This window comes from Nelusetta ayraudi, unplaced genomic scaffold (assembly GCF_046127955.1).
Source record: "Nelusetta ayraudi isolate G7.1 ecotype Tasmania unplaced genomic scaffold, CSIRO-AGI_Nayr_v1 ptg000005l, whole genome shotgun sequence".
NCBI lineage: Eukaryota > Metazoa > Chordata > Actinopteri > Tetraodontiformes > Monacanthidae > Nelusetta > Nelusetta ayraudi.
This window is the reverse complement of record NW_027466055.1, coordinates 6,986,877-6,999,483: the sequence shown is the minus strand read 5'-3', so window position 1 is coordinate 6,999,483 and position 12,607 is coordinate 6,986,877. Positions and strand designations below refer to the sequence as shown.

At 41.0% G+C, this 12,607-nt stretch overlaps 1 protein-coding gene across 5 annotated transcripts in view; it reads left to right on the top strand.

Annotated features, from left to right (window-relative positions):
- The first annotated feature begins 8,657 nt into the window (after nucleotides 1–8,657).
- arnt2 (aryl-hydrocarbon receptor nuclear translocator 2) overlaps nucleotides 8,658–12,607 on the top strand; it is a 34,489-nt gene continuing 30,539 nt past the window's right edge. For 2 of the 5 annotated variants that reach the window (XM_076011451.1, XM_076011435.1), the window contains exon 1: nucleotides 8,666–9,149. In XM_076011451.1, the coding sequence (XP_075867566.1) occupies nucleotides 9,119–9,149 (31 nt within the window). In that variant the 5' untranslated portion in view covers nucleotides 8,666–9,118. Of the gene's footprint in view, nucleotides 9,150–12,607 lie in introns of all 5 variants that reach the window. The other 3 variants (XM_076011466.1, XM_076011441.1, XM_076011458.1) reach the window with 3 other exon arrangements.

Sequence of the window (12,607 nt, the reverse complement as noted above, 5' to 3'; positions counted from 1 at the left end):
AAATATAGCAAACAAATAAAACAAAATAACATAACTTAGCGTCTACTCAGAGCATGTAAAGGACAGTCTCCTGCTGAAATTCAAAGGAGATAAATTAAATCTACTGGGATTCACACACTGAGCAGATCTGCTGATGCAGGGCCAGAATAAAGGCCTAATTACAGCGCATTGATTTCCCTGAACAACAGTGGTGATGTCTATGGTGCAGAGTGAATCATGGCAGCTCTGGGATAATAATGATCTGGGACATGGCACAGTGAGTTGGAAAAAAAAAACTTTATGCAAATCAAAGAGTAGATCACAGGTATTCTGCACTCTCTTGAAGAATGTTCATTATTATTATTATTATTATTATTATTATTATTATTATTATTATTATTATTATTATTATCATTAATAATAATAATAATAATAAACTTTATTTATATAGCACTGTTCATGCAAAAGGAAATGCAACCCACAGTGCTTAACAAAAAAGACCTGACCGTTTTTTTAGTAGTTTTTATTTGCAATTTGAGCTTTTCTCAAACACTGCATTTATGCATGTCTCATATATGTCTGGAATAGTTTGTTTTTTTCATAGGGTTATCAGTATGTACAGTACAGTTTGCCCAGACAAGGACAAAGCTGGAATTTTCTGTTCCACAGACTAAATATCAGTTTGTGCCGCGGTTCCACACATAGCCTATAAATAACGGCATCCTCTGAGATCCCCAAGACTGCTGGCCTCATAGAATCATCCACGCCTCCCAACCCCTTGAGTAGTGCTAATGTTTTATCATCTGTTTGCAGTGAAACTATGTTACAACTTAAGTTTTAACTGGAGGGTTTAAACAAAAGCTCCACAAACAGTGTTTTTTACTCCAGTTGGCTGTTGGATGGTAATTGCTGAGTAATGGCACATTACACACCCACCAAGTAACTACATTCTGACCAGTTGCACATTCTAACATTGGGTGAACTAAGAACTTGACAGACTGCTGTAGAGATGAAGTGGTAAAAATAGACAGTGGAATTCTTGGTTCAATCGCTTCAGGCATAGCGGCGGAAAAATGAATGGCTCCCTGGAAAACTAGTAAATTGTTAACCAGGTTCACCAGTTCCTTAAGGCTGACAAAACAAGACTTCCATTGACCACAGCTGTTAGGCTGGAAGGAGCACATTTTCAACCCACAACCCTGGGTGCAGGCGGAAGCAGGTGTAGAAGATGGATGCATGGATGGTTGGAAGTTTTTCTAATTAGTTCTTACAACAGATCAAATAGGTCTTAGGTATGTCAGACACAGAGGAGTGAGGAGGAAAGATAGAGGCAAACTAAAAGATGTAAATGCCACCCAGTGTCCCTTGAGTGGTATAACACGAGCAGAGGCACAACCTCTTTATGGAGAATGTGGGGCTGAGGCACCATATCAGGCCAGTGTGCACTCCAGCAAGGTTAAAAGCAAGAGAACACGAGGACGAGGCTGGGACTGTCAGTGCTAATTAATTACTGTTTTACATTCTCACAGTGTAGACACAATTATCATAATATATTGTGTGTGGCCCCAAGTTGACCTTCAATGCCCTGTGGATGGGTGAATATGCAGAATATGTCCTTGACTCGAGTACAAATGGAGATCTCTGTCTCCACAACAATTGGCTGTTGTGTTCACATGGCTCTTTGGGGCTTCCACAGTCCTTTCCATTTTCCTCATGGAAGGGATGACATTGAAGAGAAGAAGAAATGACAGTTGTTTGTTTTGTTGTGGGTGTTTTTGTGTGTGTTGCCCAAACTTAGATGTCCAAAATATTGCCAGACACAGTTTGAATCATTCTTATTTTGGTTTAAACTTCTCTTCCAAAAGGGTTGAGTTGAAGATTTAGATTCACGCAGCTCAAGGACTCAATACACATTGTTCATCCCGCATATGTCACTAATGTGGCAGTCTATGACAGAGTGTCTGTCGTGAGATTGTCTTAAAATAGTGAATGCAATGTTTCTGAAAAAAGTCAAATAAAACCAATAAAATCCCAATTGCATTTCAGTTTGACTTATGATTCATTGTGGTGGTCACGTTACAAATATTGGTCACTTCAAAATTGTGTGATGAATTTACAATGAAGCTGAAGTTCAGCTCAATAAAGGCTTTTTTCTCTTTGGATTGTCTATTTGACTCTGACACCACACTGCGTTTAGTACAGTTCAGGAGTCACGTTTTCAGGGAGCACAGACTCATATTTCTGGATGTATTAAATGGAGCCATAGACATTCCTTAATTTTCACTGATTCAGTCCCACGAGTCAATTTCCCAAGATGCACAGTAGATAGAGCAGAATTTCAGAGTGCTATTTACTTTCCTTGTCCTGAAGTAAAATTTGCAGATTTGCAAGATAAAACTGTCTGAGATGATGATGAACACTGCTTTCCTGGTTTATTGATTCACAATTCAAAAGAAAATACAGAGGTTTAAAAGAATTACATTCATTTAATCTTCCATTAATACACTCAGTTCCAAACAAAAGTATTTGAACTGGATGAATCGGCGATAAAATGCTTTCAGAGTGAAATTTCAAGCATCATATAAACAAGCTTTTCTAGCAAAAATAGAAGTGGATAATAAAAGCAGTGGAATGGAGAGCATTTGAGCAGATAGTAAGAAAACTGACAAACTTATTGTCTGTCTTCCAGCCATCCTTTCAGCACAACTGTTTCAGGCAACGTAGCCTCCATTCACTGTTCAAGTCAAGAACTTTTATAAACTGCTGACTTGTGCACAGAGCCCCTACAATCGCCAGCCGCCAGGTCACCAGAAAAAAATGCAGTACTTTTTTTTTCTTAAATCCCTGCAGCCTCAAAAAAATAAAAATAAAAGCAACGTGTAGCATTTTTCATCCTGTTCACAGGATATAAAAGGAGATACCTAGAGGCTGGTGTGGAACTGGACATTGTACTAAATGGCTCTGTAATTAACTATAAGTATAGGCACTTCATAACATGCACTGACATGTCATTTCAAACATGCTCAATGCTGTCAATGCACAAAGACACATCAATTTTGGCTGACAGCATTGAAAACAGGCCAGTTACTCATTGAAAACAATGGCTTTGGAGTCAAAGTGGACAGAACAACTAAAAACTTGTGCCTGGCAGCTCAAACATTTCGTAAGTGTAACGTTAGCCTTGCAGTTTTCTCTTTGTGCCAAAATATGCAATATGTTTTTAGGCTTTATGCTTAAGCGTTAAACACAGCTGTATTTATCAGGTACATTCCGATACAAATAGACATTCAGACACTGAAGCATAAAAAGTACAAGATGGTTGACGCAAATGTCAGGATGGCTTAAGTCCAATGTCAAAGATTTCACATCTGGCTAGTTTATATCATCATGTAATCATGCTAATAAACAGATCTGATATGTCAAGCATTGCTGTTTGATGTTCATACTTTGTCTTTACACTCATTTTAAAATGTTCAATTTAATATCATTCACATTTTAAAGATGCAAAAATGAAGCCAGTAAGTGAAGTGACCATATTGTGTGGCTATTATCTTCATGTCACATGACCTTCCATCCCAGTTAAGACACCAAAGTATGTGGGATCTATCTATTACAACCCCTTTGCTATTGTAATTGTCTCATCCATGAATGACGACAGGTTTTGAAGAATGACAAAAACTTCAGGTGACCTGGTTGTCATTGAGCATATTCTTGATTTGGCTACTTTCACACTGAACTATTCTTTTTCTTTTTGAAATTGTGTGATTGAAAGAAATGTCATGTGGCTTCTGCCTCTTTAGTCAATAAAGGGAAAATGCGCTCAGACAAAGGCATTTGTCGTTTGTCTGGCTGCCTGCGATTGTTTGTTGAAGTGGAATATAAAGGCAACTCCTGAAGACATCTCAAGATACAATAGTGCACAAGCTAATGTGCTTCTCTGTAACTGGAATATTTAAATAGTTTATGGCTTTATTGGAAGTTGAAATCCCTTACCCACCACTTTCTTTGTCCTTTGCATTTGAACATCTATTGAATGTTTAACAAAAGGTTTTGCAGGCCTGAAACCCCCCAAAAATATGCACTCAGGCTCATTGGAGAGGTACTTGCACCCCTCAGCAAGTCTTGTTTTAGCATTGTAAAAATGTAATACAGTGCATACCAAAGTCTGTGATGTTTCTTTCCTCTCTTTGACATTTTCTCTCTTTTATTTTGGCACGGCAGTGCAACTATACTTTTGAAAATAAGTCAGTCACCGAGGTGCTGTTCCTCCCAAGTGGAGGTGGGGATGGCACTGAAGGGGTCCATGATGACCTTTGCACAGCGGATAATCATGGCTACCAGCAGCATACAGAGAAAGGCAATGCAGGCCAGAGTCAATCCCAGGTCCACATCCACAAAGGCTGGCTCTGTAGTGCTTTCTATCTCCATGATGGCTATGGTCGTCTGCTGCTGTCCTCAGACAGGCGCACACTTTCAGCTTCCATTCTGAAGAGGTTTCTGCAAATGTAAAGGGGAAGAAGGAAGAGTTAAGCACAAGACAGACAGTGCAAAAGGACAAGGAACCAAAACCTATCCTCGTTTCAAATGTCACAATGACATGCATAAAAAGTTGCACAGTCCTTCACTGAATACTACAGGAGGATATCCCCAGTTTGTCTTCAATTAGAGTATCTGATAAGCTTTGACCACTGAACAGTTTGTGATTTGATTCAATTTGAGGTGTTGCAATTTCATTCAGTTGACTTAAATACACTTTTAGCAGACAAGAGGGTTTACTTCACCTCTCTCACGCTCTTCCAGCATGTCATGTTACTAGCTTCTGAAACATTCCATCAACCGCACTAAGTTGTGTGTCAAATTTGAGTTTCATCCTTGTGTGTATCAGGCAAAATTCACGCACAACCAGAGCTCTGAGAAGTTCCATTTACAGAAAATAATTTACATTTTGGTTTCCTTTAATCAAGATTCCTCTGACATAAAAGCACCCCCACCTGATTCCATTGTGAAATGGAAGTGCAAGGACTTGATATGTCTTACTTTATTTTGTCATACACCAAAATCTAAATTCCTACAGTCAGACATAAACACTGTATCTGCAAGTGAAACAAACTTTTCAGTATGTTTCACTTGCATTGCACAGATACTTGCATTAGGAGCTATGGAGCTACTTGTTAATTGATGATCAATGGCAAGAGCTCGCTTATAGACTTCTAATTAAACTGATGAATGGGTCTGTAAGGCAGCAGCACATTGGAAATTATTTTTCAGTGACGCTTAGCTGCTGCACCAAATGCTTTTTGGGGCCAAATTGAGGTAAGCATTGTCGTGGTGAGATTATTCTCACCAGAGAATCTCAAAGAAGGAAAACTATTTTTTACAGAGAGAAAACAGTAATTCACTGATCACACTCCATCAGCTATGGTCAGTGACACCGCGCAATTAATTCACTGACACGAAACCTGAAGACGTGTGCCCTTTTTGTAGTGAACTTACTGTGATTTTCCAAAATGTCACCCTTGAAGACTGTGCTGAATAAACTATTTTTTTTTTGTCATTTTGTAGTGGTAACAATGGCACAGTTGGTAGTGCAGTGCATTTTTTTTTTTGTCAGAGGCTCGCTGGATCAATCCCTGGTCCCGACAGTTGGTCAGTCAAAGTGTCCTTGAGCAAGTCACTGAAGCCCAAGTTGCTTGTGAGGAGCATGTGGCTTTCTTGCATGGCAACAGTGGCCATTACTGTGAGTGTGTGTGTGTGAATGGATGAATTAAAAAAAAGATGTTTTAAGTGGTGGATACACTGGAAAACTGTGATAAAAGTACACCTCATTTACCATTTACTCTTTAACTGACCAAATCAGTAATGCAATATAAATAATACTTCTTGTTTTAAAGCTGACATATGCACAAAGGAGAGAGGCCACACCTGCTGTATTTCAACCATTGTGTCGTGCCGAGCCAGATGGGTAGAGAGCCATGGAGCACCATTCTCCTTCCGTTCCCCCCTCTTTTACCCTTAGTCCTCTCTTGCACGCTGTGTGTTTGCTCTGCAGCTGGCTTTCTACTCTACCCCATTATTCAGACAGAACTGTTTAAGTGGGAGCCGGGGGTGAGGGGACACAGCACAAAAGCAGCCCTGTAATCCCCAAGAACAGTGCTTTAGTCCAGCCGAAGACCAGAGCAGACAATATGCCGACATGTAGGCAACAGCTCAATTGGTTTAACTGACTAACTAACTAACTAACTAACTAACTAACCGACTAAAATAACTGTATTGCAAAAGGTAATAACCCTGACCATTTCCGAATTAGTACAACGTGGGCTTGTCACAGAAGGTATGTTGCAAAAGCAATTAAAACCTCTGCAACACTGTATCATGTTTGGCATGACTGATGAATGCGATACGCGCGCAACAACAACACACACCTGTTGTCTCTCGAGGAAGCTTCAGTAAACCCACCGTACATTGCCTCATTGTGACAGAGAAACTGTCTAAAATTCTAAGTTTGATCAGGAGATGAAGGGGGATGCCTTTAGAGACAAAAAAAAAAGACTTCCTTTCAATTTTCATAGACACCACAGCCCCCACAAACCTAAATCTAATTTGGATCTGAGCATAGATGCATAGAAATATGAGGTAGTTCAGTAAGGAGTAGATTTCCACTCGAAGGTCCATGACTATAATCCATGCAAACTGTCTCATTTTGGAATGGAGCTGTAAATAATGTAAATAATGAACCTCAAATGTCAAGTGGCTAATAGCGATCACTGCATACCCGAAAGACATGGTGAAAAAAATACAACCTCCTATTTTGCAGACAGGACTTTGCAGTTCAGGATAACATTAATACATTAATACTGTATATTTCTATATGTATCTCACAGAGCTCCACAGACAAAATGAGACTCGAAACAGATTGCACCCAGATTACTTGTTCAAGGCTCGCTGCTCGAAAAGCATACATCACACGGCAGCTCATAACACGAACAACAGCAATGATCCAGAAAAGCCTGTTCAAGAACATGCACTGAACTGAAGAACAGAGAGAGAGTGTTGCCTTTTCCATGCAGAAAAGACAGAACTGGCCAGCTGGAGAGAAGAATCAGATGACTCCTTACCTGCTTCCCTCACATTATTCACGACTACTGCTCCTTTGATTGCTCCCGCTCTGCACTAAGGACTCTTAAGGACAGGGAGCAGAGGGACGCAGGTGAGGAGTCAGAGGAGGATGGCAAGTTAATGTGAAGGCTTGACGCAGGGAGGGCAGATGGGATGACTGGGTCAGACGGATGAGGAGTGGAAGGGAAGAGGTTACTGGTTGCTGCTGCTTCCCCCCTCTGCAGACTGAGCACAGTGCTGCACACAGTCCTGCTCCTGCTTCACTCTCACTCTGTGCGGTTGCACGTTAATGTTCACAAGACAGACGCAGTAAGCGCACAGGGCATCACATCTGCAGCAGGGCCTTCTCAAAAAGGATGGAATTGATTACTATACATATATTTAATCTGGTGGAATCTGATTAAATTTGCAGCAAATATGAACCCACAAAAAACGTGTATGTAAACACAATAATTGAATGCCTTGAACATAGACATAATACAATCCTGTTAGAAAAAGTTTCTTTCTGAGTTAGACAGTATTCTGTTGTTTTTTATCACGTAACGTAAAAAGAGATAAATCCTGGCAACACAGAAACTTAACAAGGTGAGTGAAAAATGGATATTTTGCCCTCTCATTATTTTTACTTAGAAAAACACTGTCACACATATAGTTCTGGAAATATGCCTTCCGGACAATAAGTCTTCAATACTTGTCTAACGCATATTGTTGTTGGAGGAACAAAAAAAATCATGACTGCTTATCAGTGCAACCAGCGTGTATATTTGTGAAAAATTAACTGGTCACTTCACAAGTACCCATATCAAATGAATGAATGTGACTAGTGCTGTAAAAGCACAATAAGGAATAAGTAATCTTGAAAGGTGCAAAGTAAACTACAATTCCTTTACCCATTTGGCTATTCTGTGATCATTTTATTACGGTAAAATGAAAACTAACACACCGAACGATCTCCTGTGGTGAAACACCAAACACCTTGTACTCCACTGCCGTTTCCAGTCTCGCAAGTTTTAGTGTTTTTTGGGGGCAGTGGAGTACAAGGTGTTTGGTGTTTCACCACAGGAGAGCATTTGACAGTGACTTGATGGGACAGGATTGTGTGTGTGTGTTTCTCTTGATTCTTAAAAGGAGGGTTAATGTTAGGTGCACCTTATAACGAAAGCTACTTCTTGACAATTATGTCTTTGAAAAAAAAAATCTTAATTTTTAAATACATTTTATAATAAAACTATGAACACAGACAATTGATCACCCAGAGAGATATGACTGAAGATCAATCATATTTCCATGACCAAATGAAAACATAAACCAAGCAATAGACAAGACCAAACAGTGCAATTTTATTTAAAAACTCTCCATTTGTATTCTGAAAAATGCACAGCTTGTGCTACACAACCCCCCCAAAAAACAAAAAAACCACACCAATAATAGCAGCCACGTTTGGTTAACAGACAATCATTATTTATACTTTTAATATCATGAGCCAAGAGCTCATCTGTCCTTGCCAGAGATATAAATGGCCACAACTGGTCTCAGTGGGGGCAGCTCAACACAACACAGAAGGCATTAGAGCACAACTTAGGGAGACACACTCGCAACCAAAGCCATCACTGCACCAGTCACGCTGTGTAACATTAATTTATTCAAGCAACCCTAAAATCTCGCGGTGCTACCAACATTCAGACATCTTGCATTTTTTTTTTTTAGCAAGTCTGATCTTTGCTTATTTTTTTCCGCCTGGGAAAAAAAGAAAAAGAAAAAGAAAAAGAAAAAGAAAGGAAGGAAGAACGAAAAGCCCTTGAGTCGTACACAATTGACGCAAACCGCTGGTTTGGTCGGCCATTCGGATCTAGATTAGCGTTGCTCCGTGCTCGCCGATGTGAGTGAGGGCTGTTGGACCGAGTCTTGCGTGCCAACCCTAACGGAGCGTCGACCGTCTCTAGCGGGGGGCTCTCCAAGCCGTATTGTGCGTCATCTCCATCGCCGTTTTATTTCGTCTCGTTTCCCCCTCGTCAGAGGAAACATGGCAACTCCCGCAGCGGTCAACCCGTCCGGTAAGTCCGCGCCCCGGGTGTCCCCGGTGTCGGTTTTTGCGACGTTTTCACACCACATTCGGGCTAAAAACGAGCCGAGTGTTTTTGTTCGGGGCTGCTGCTGCTGCTGTGGAGGAGGAGGGCTGAAGCGGCGACAGGCCGCCGCAGCCTGGCTTCCAGCATCCATCCCCCTTCCCCCAACGCGCCGAGCCGCCCGCTTCGCTCGCAACGCGGCCATTCTTTATATCTCGTCAGTTTATACATCTGCGAGGAAACACGACTTGGTTAACGTCGCGGCGTGTGCCTTGTTCTGTGTGACGCCGTCACCGTTCTGCAGCCGCTTCTGTTTTTGTGTTGCTCGAGGCTAAGCTAACGTGACCATTTCGCGGATCCCTTTGCCTTGGCCGTCATACAAAAGGATAGTTTGCATATTGTTGCCTCGCTCGCGTCTCCTCTGCGCTAATCACGTCTGCGGCCGCGTATCGCTCGCTGCCCTCCGCGAGCAACAGGGTGACAGTCGCTGATGTTTATGATTTCGTTGCCTGTTGATCCCTTCACGCTTCTGGAGAGAGGTATTTATGTGTACACTGACACCGACAGCGATCTCACGGTCGCAGCGGAACCGCGTTGAAGCTGCCAATGTTTTGGCATTTGCCATTTGGTGTGTAATCCGAGCCCGAGATAAGGTTGAGCTAACATTTCGCTGTTGTGATTATTATTCTTTCTCTTTTTCCCCCCCTTCTTCTTCTTCTTCTTCTTCTTCTTCTTCTTTTCTTTTTTTTTGTGAAAGACTGTTTACCTGAGATTTTGCTGCACAAAGTGAGCAAAGCGAGCAAAGTCGGTGGGCATTAAGTGGTGGCTGTAACTGTTTAAATATTCACTCTTCGCGGCTATTGTTGGTCGATATCTTAACGGCTTGCTCAAGACTTGCCTATGGGGAAAAAAAGTTAACGTCGGAAGTGTGTAAGACGTAGAACTTGTACCTACACCATAGTTTGTGTAGGAGGGCGAGTGAAATGAAGGGTCATCTATTCATGGCACATAATTGTTGATTTTCTTATCGACGAATGCACTTAAGTTTGCGTTAAAAAAAAATAAATGCCGGGTTACATTAAAGTGGTAGGCAACAGTGAAGGAAATTCCTGAGATAAGTTTCAGTTTTTATTCGTAGCTAAATGTACCAAGTGCCCTTTATCAGGTACACAGGGCTGTGTGTGAACATGCTGTAAAGTTCTGCCCAGTAAATAGGATTTTAACAAATAAAATTCATAGTCAAGGGTTATGTTATTTTCAATCCAAGAGGCAAAGTGTTCCTTGTGGATGAGGTGTCTGGGCTTTCAGAGACCTCCATATGAAAACAGGTCAGCCGTGCTCTACCTCACGCTCTGTGTCACTTCATTGGCAATGTAAATGAAAGGAGAAATAAATAAAGAATTGGGTGGTTATTAGCGCCTCCGTTGCATACAGAGTGTCAAGGTGAGGTGCTTGTGGAATGAACAATGAATGCATTTGAAAATTACTCTGTCAGATAAAAGAAAGGACTGAGTGACCTTATTAAAATCTCCATATGTTTTTCAGAGGGTGAGGGTCACATATTTAGTAGTAGCAGCAGCAGCAGCAACAGCAACAGCAACAGCAGCAGCATTGCTGGTTTTAGGACAAATCTATTGTATCCTCGTTTCATAATCCCCATGCGTGATATGCTTGTTGTTGGGTAATGACTCACTGGGATGTTATGTAGAAGTGTGCAGTGAAAGCTGCTGGAAGCTCTTTGCTGACACTCAAAATGAAGTCCCGCCTGTATTGCTGGTGCTGTTGTAGCCACTGAAGGACAAAGTTAGCTCGCTGATCTGTGATCAGCTTTACCATTTACCCTGGCAAGGCAGGTGTGTAGCCCTCAAAGAGGAGGCCGGGGGAAGTGGGATTGCTGTGTCACTCTGGGATTATCTCAAGCTGGCCAGCAACTAGATCCAATTGGTGTAAGAGCATGTAAAACATGGCAAGTGAACATGTGTTGCGTGTATAGAAAGGGCAAAAGTAACGACGTGGCTGTAATGTATTCAAATCAAGCGACAGTGTAGATAGGGGATCAATGTATCTTTAACTAGACGAATTTGAAACACTTGATGCATGAATTTGTTTAGCTCTCGTTTTTCTGGAGAAAAAAAAAAGTAAATTCCAAGTCATTTAAGAAGCAAATGGTATGGGAGTTCGTCACTAAGCATTCTCAAGTTCTCTCTGTTGTATTTGGAGATTTTTGTTTGAAGACAAAACAAAAACGTTTAAACTAATAATGACCTTGTACTATCGGCATATTGACTATTTTTTGCTGTGTGCTTACATCCAGTGTGAGTTTTACTACAATTAGTTGATTAACTATCCCATCTCAGTAACTCTATTAAACTACATACAAACTAAAGAAGGAGCTTAATTATTTTAAATGGAAATGATCTGTATTAAAACGCAAGTAGACAAACTCTGTTAACGCATGACCTCCATCAATTGAATTATTCTTATTTAACAAAGTGATTCTTTTGTGTACGTTCTCCTCCTGGAGCACAGTTGTCCTCAAATGTTGCTGATGCTGTTTGATAGATTTAGTGGTGAGGGAAAAGAGCAGAAGAAGCAACCTTCTGAGTGTGAGCAGTGATTGAAAAGGAGAAAGCATGCACGATTCCCCACGGTCTCCTGACAGGCTCATTAATGCATTTGACCTCAGGGCTTTTCAGCTTTGGCTGTCTGAAGATTTGCTGTATGTGACTGAGTTTAAAGCAGGGGTAGGATGACGCTTGCTGCCTTCAAGAAATGCTGAAACACTGTTATACATTGAAGATTAGAGAATGTCAATGAATCCCATTTGAAGAGTTGAGAAAATTGTTCTCATGGTTTATGCCAATGAGCGGGGACCCATAAGGTGACCAAAATATTCACTGTAGCCTCCTGTACAGTAGTAGCCAGGGAGGTTGGGACACAGTTCCCTAGTTAAATGCTCATGGAAGTCGCTGTATTTTTGTAAGTCGCAAAGAAAGCTGCTTTTGTAACATTATTTTAACTGCTTTGGTTCGTAAGGAAAACTCTGGGGCATTACCTGGCTCCTGGCTAGCATGATGCAGTGGATATTTTTGCAATAAAACATGCTTATGACAGTTGTAGTTACACTAAATTGGAGGCTAGGCTGATATTACATGAGCAGTATGGGTACACATTATATTTTTCATCTGTTGTATTTTCGGCTCGTGTGCGTGGCCACCAAATTCATCCATATTCATAAGGTGTAATTATTGTTTTGTGAAACTCCATAGTGGTTGTATAGATTTGAAAATGTAGTAGTTAAGTCAAATAGAGTGCAGTCCCACACAGTGCAATGGCCAAACCAGACAGCAAACAGTAGACAGCACATCTCTCTGCTACTGTGAGGCATTCAGTGCTCGGATGGAAGTAGGCACAAAGGAGATTTTGTATCTGTTTTTCTGTGGCCC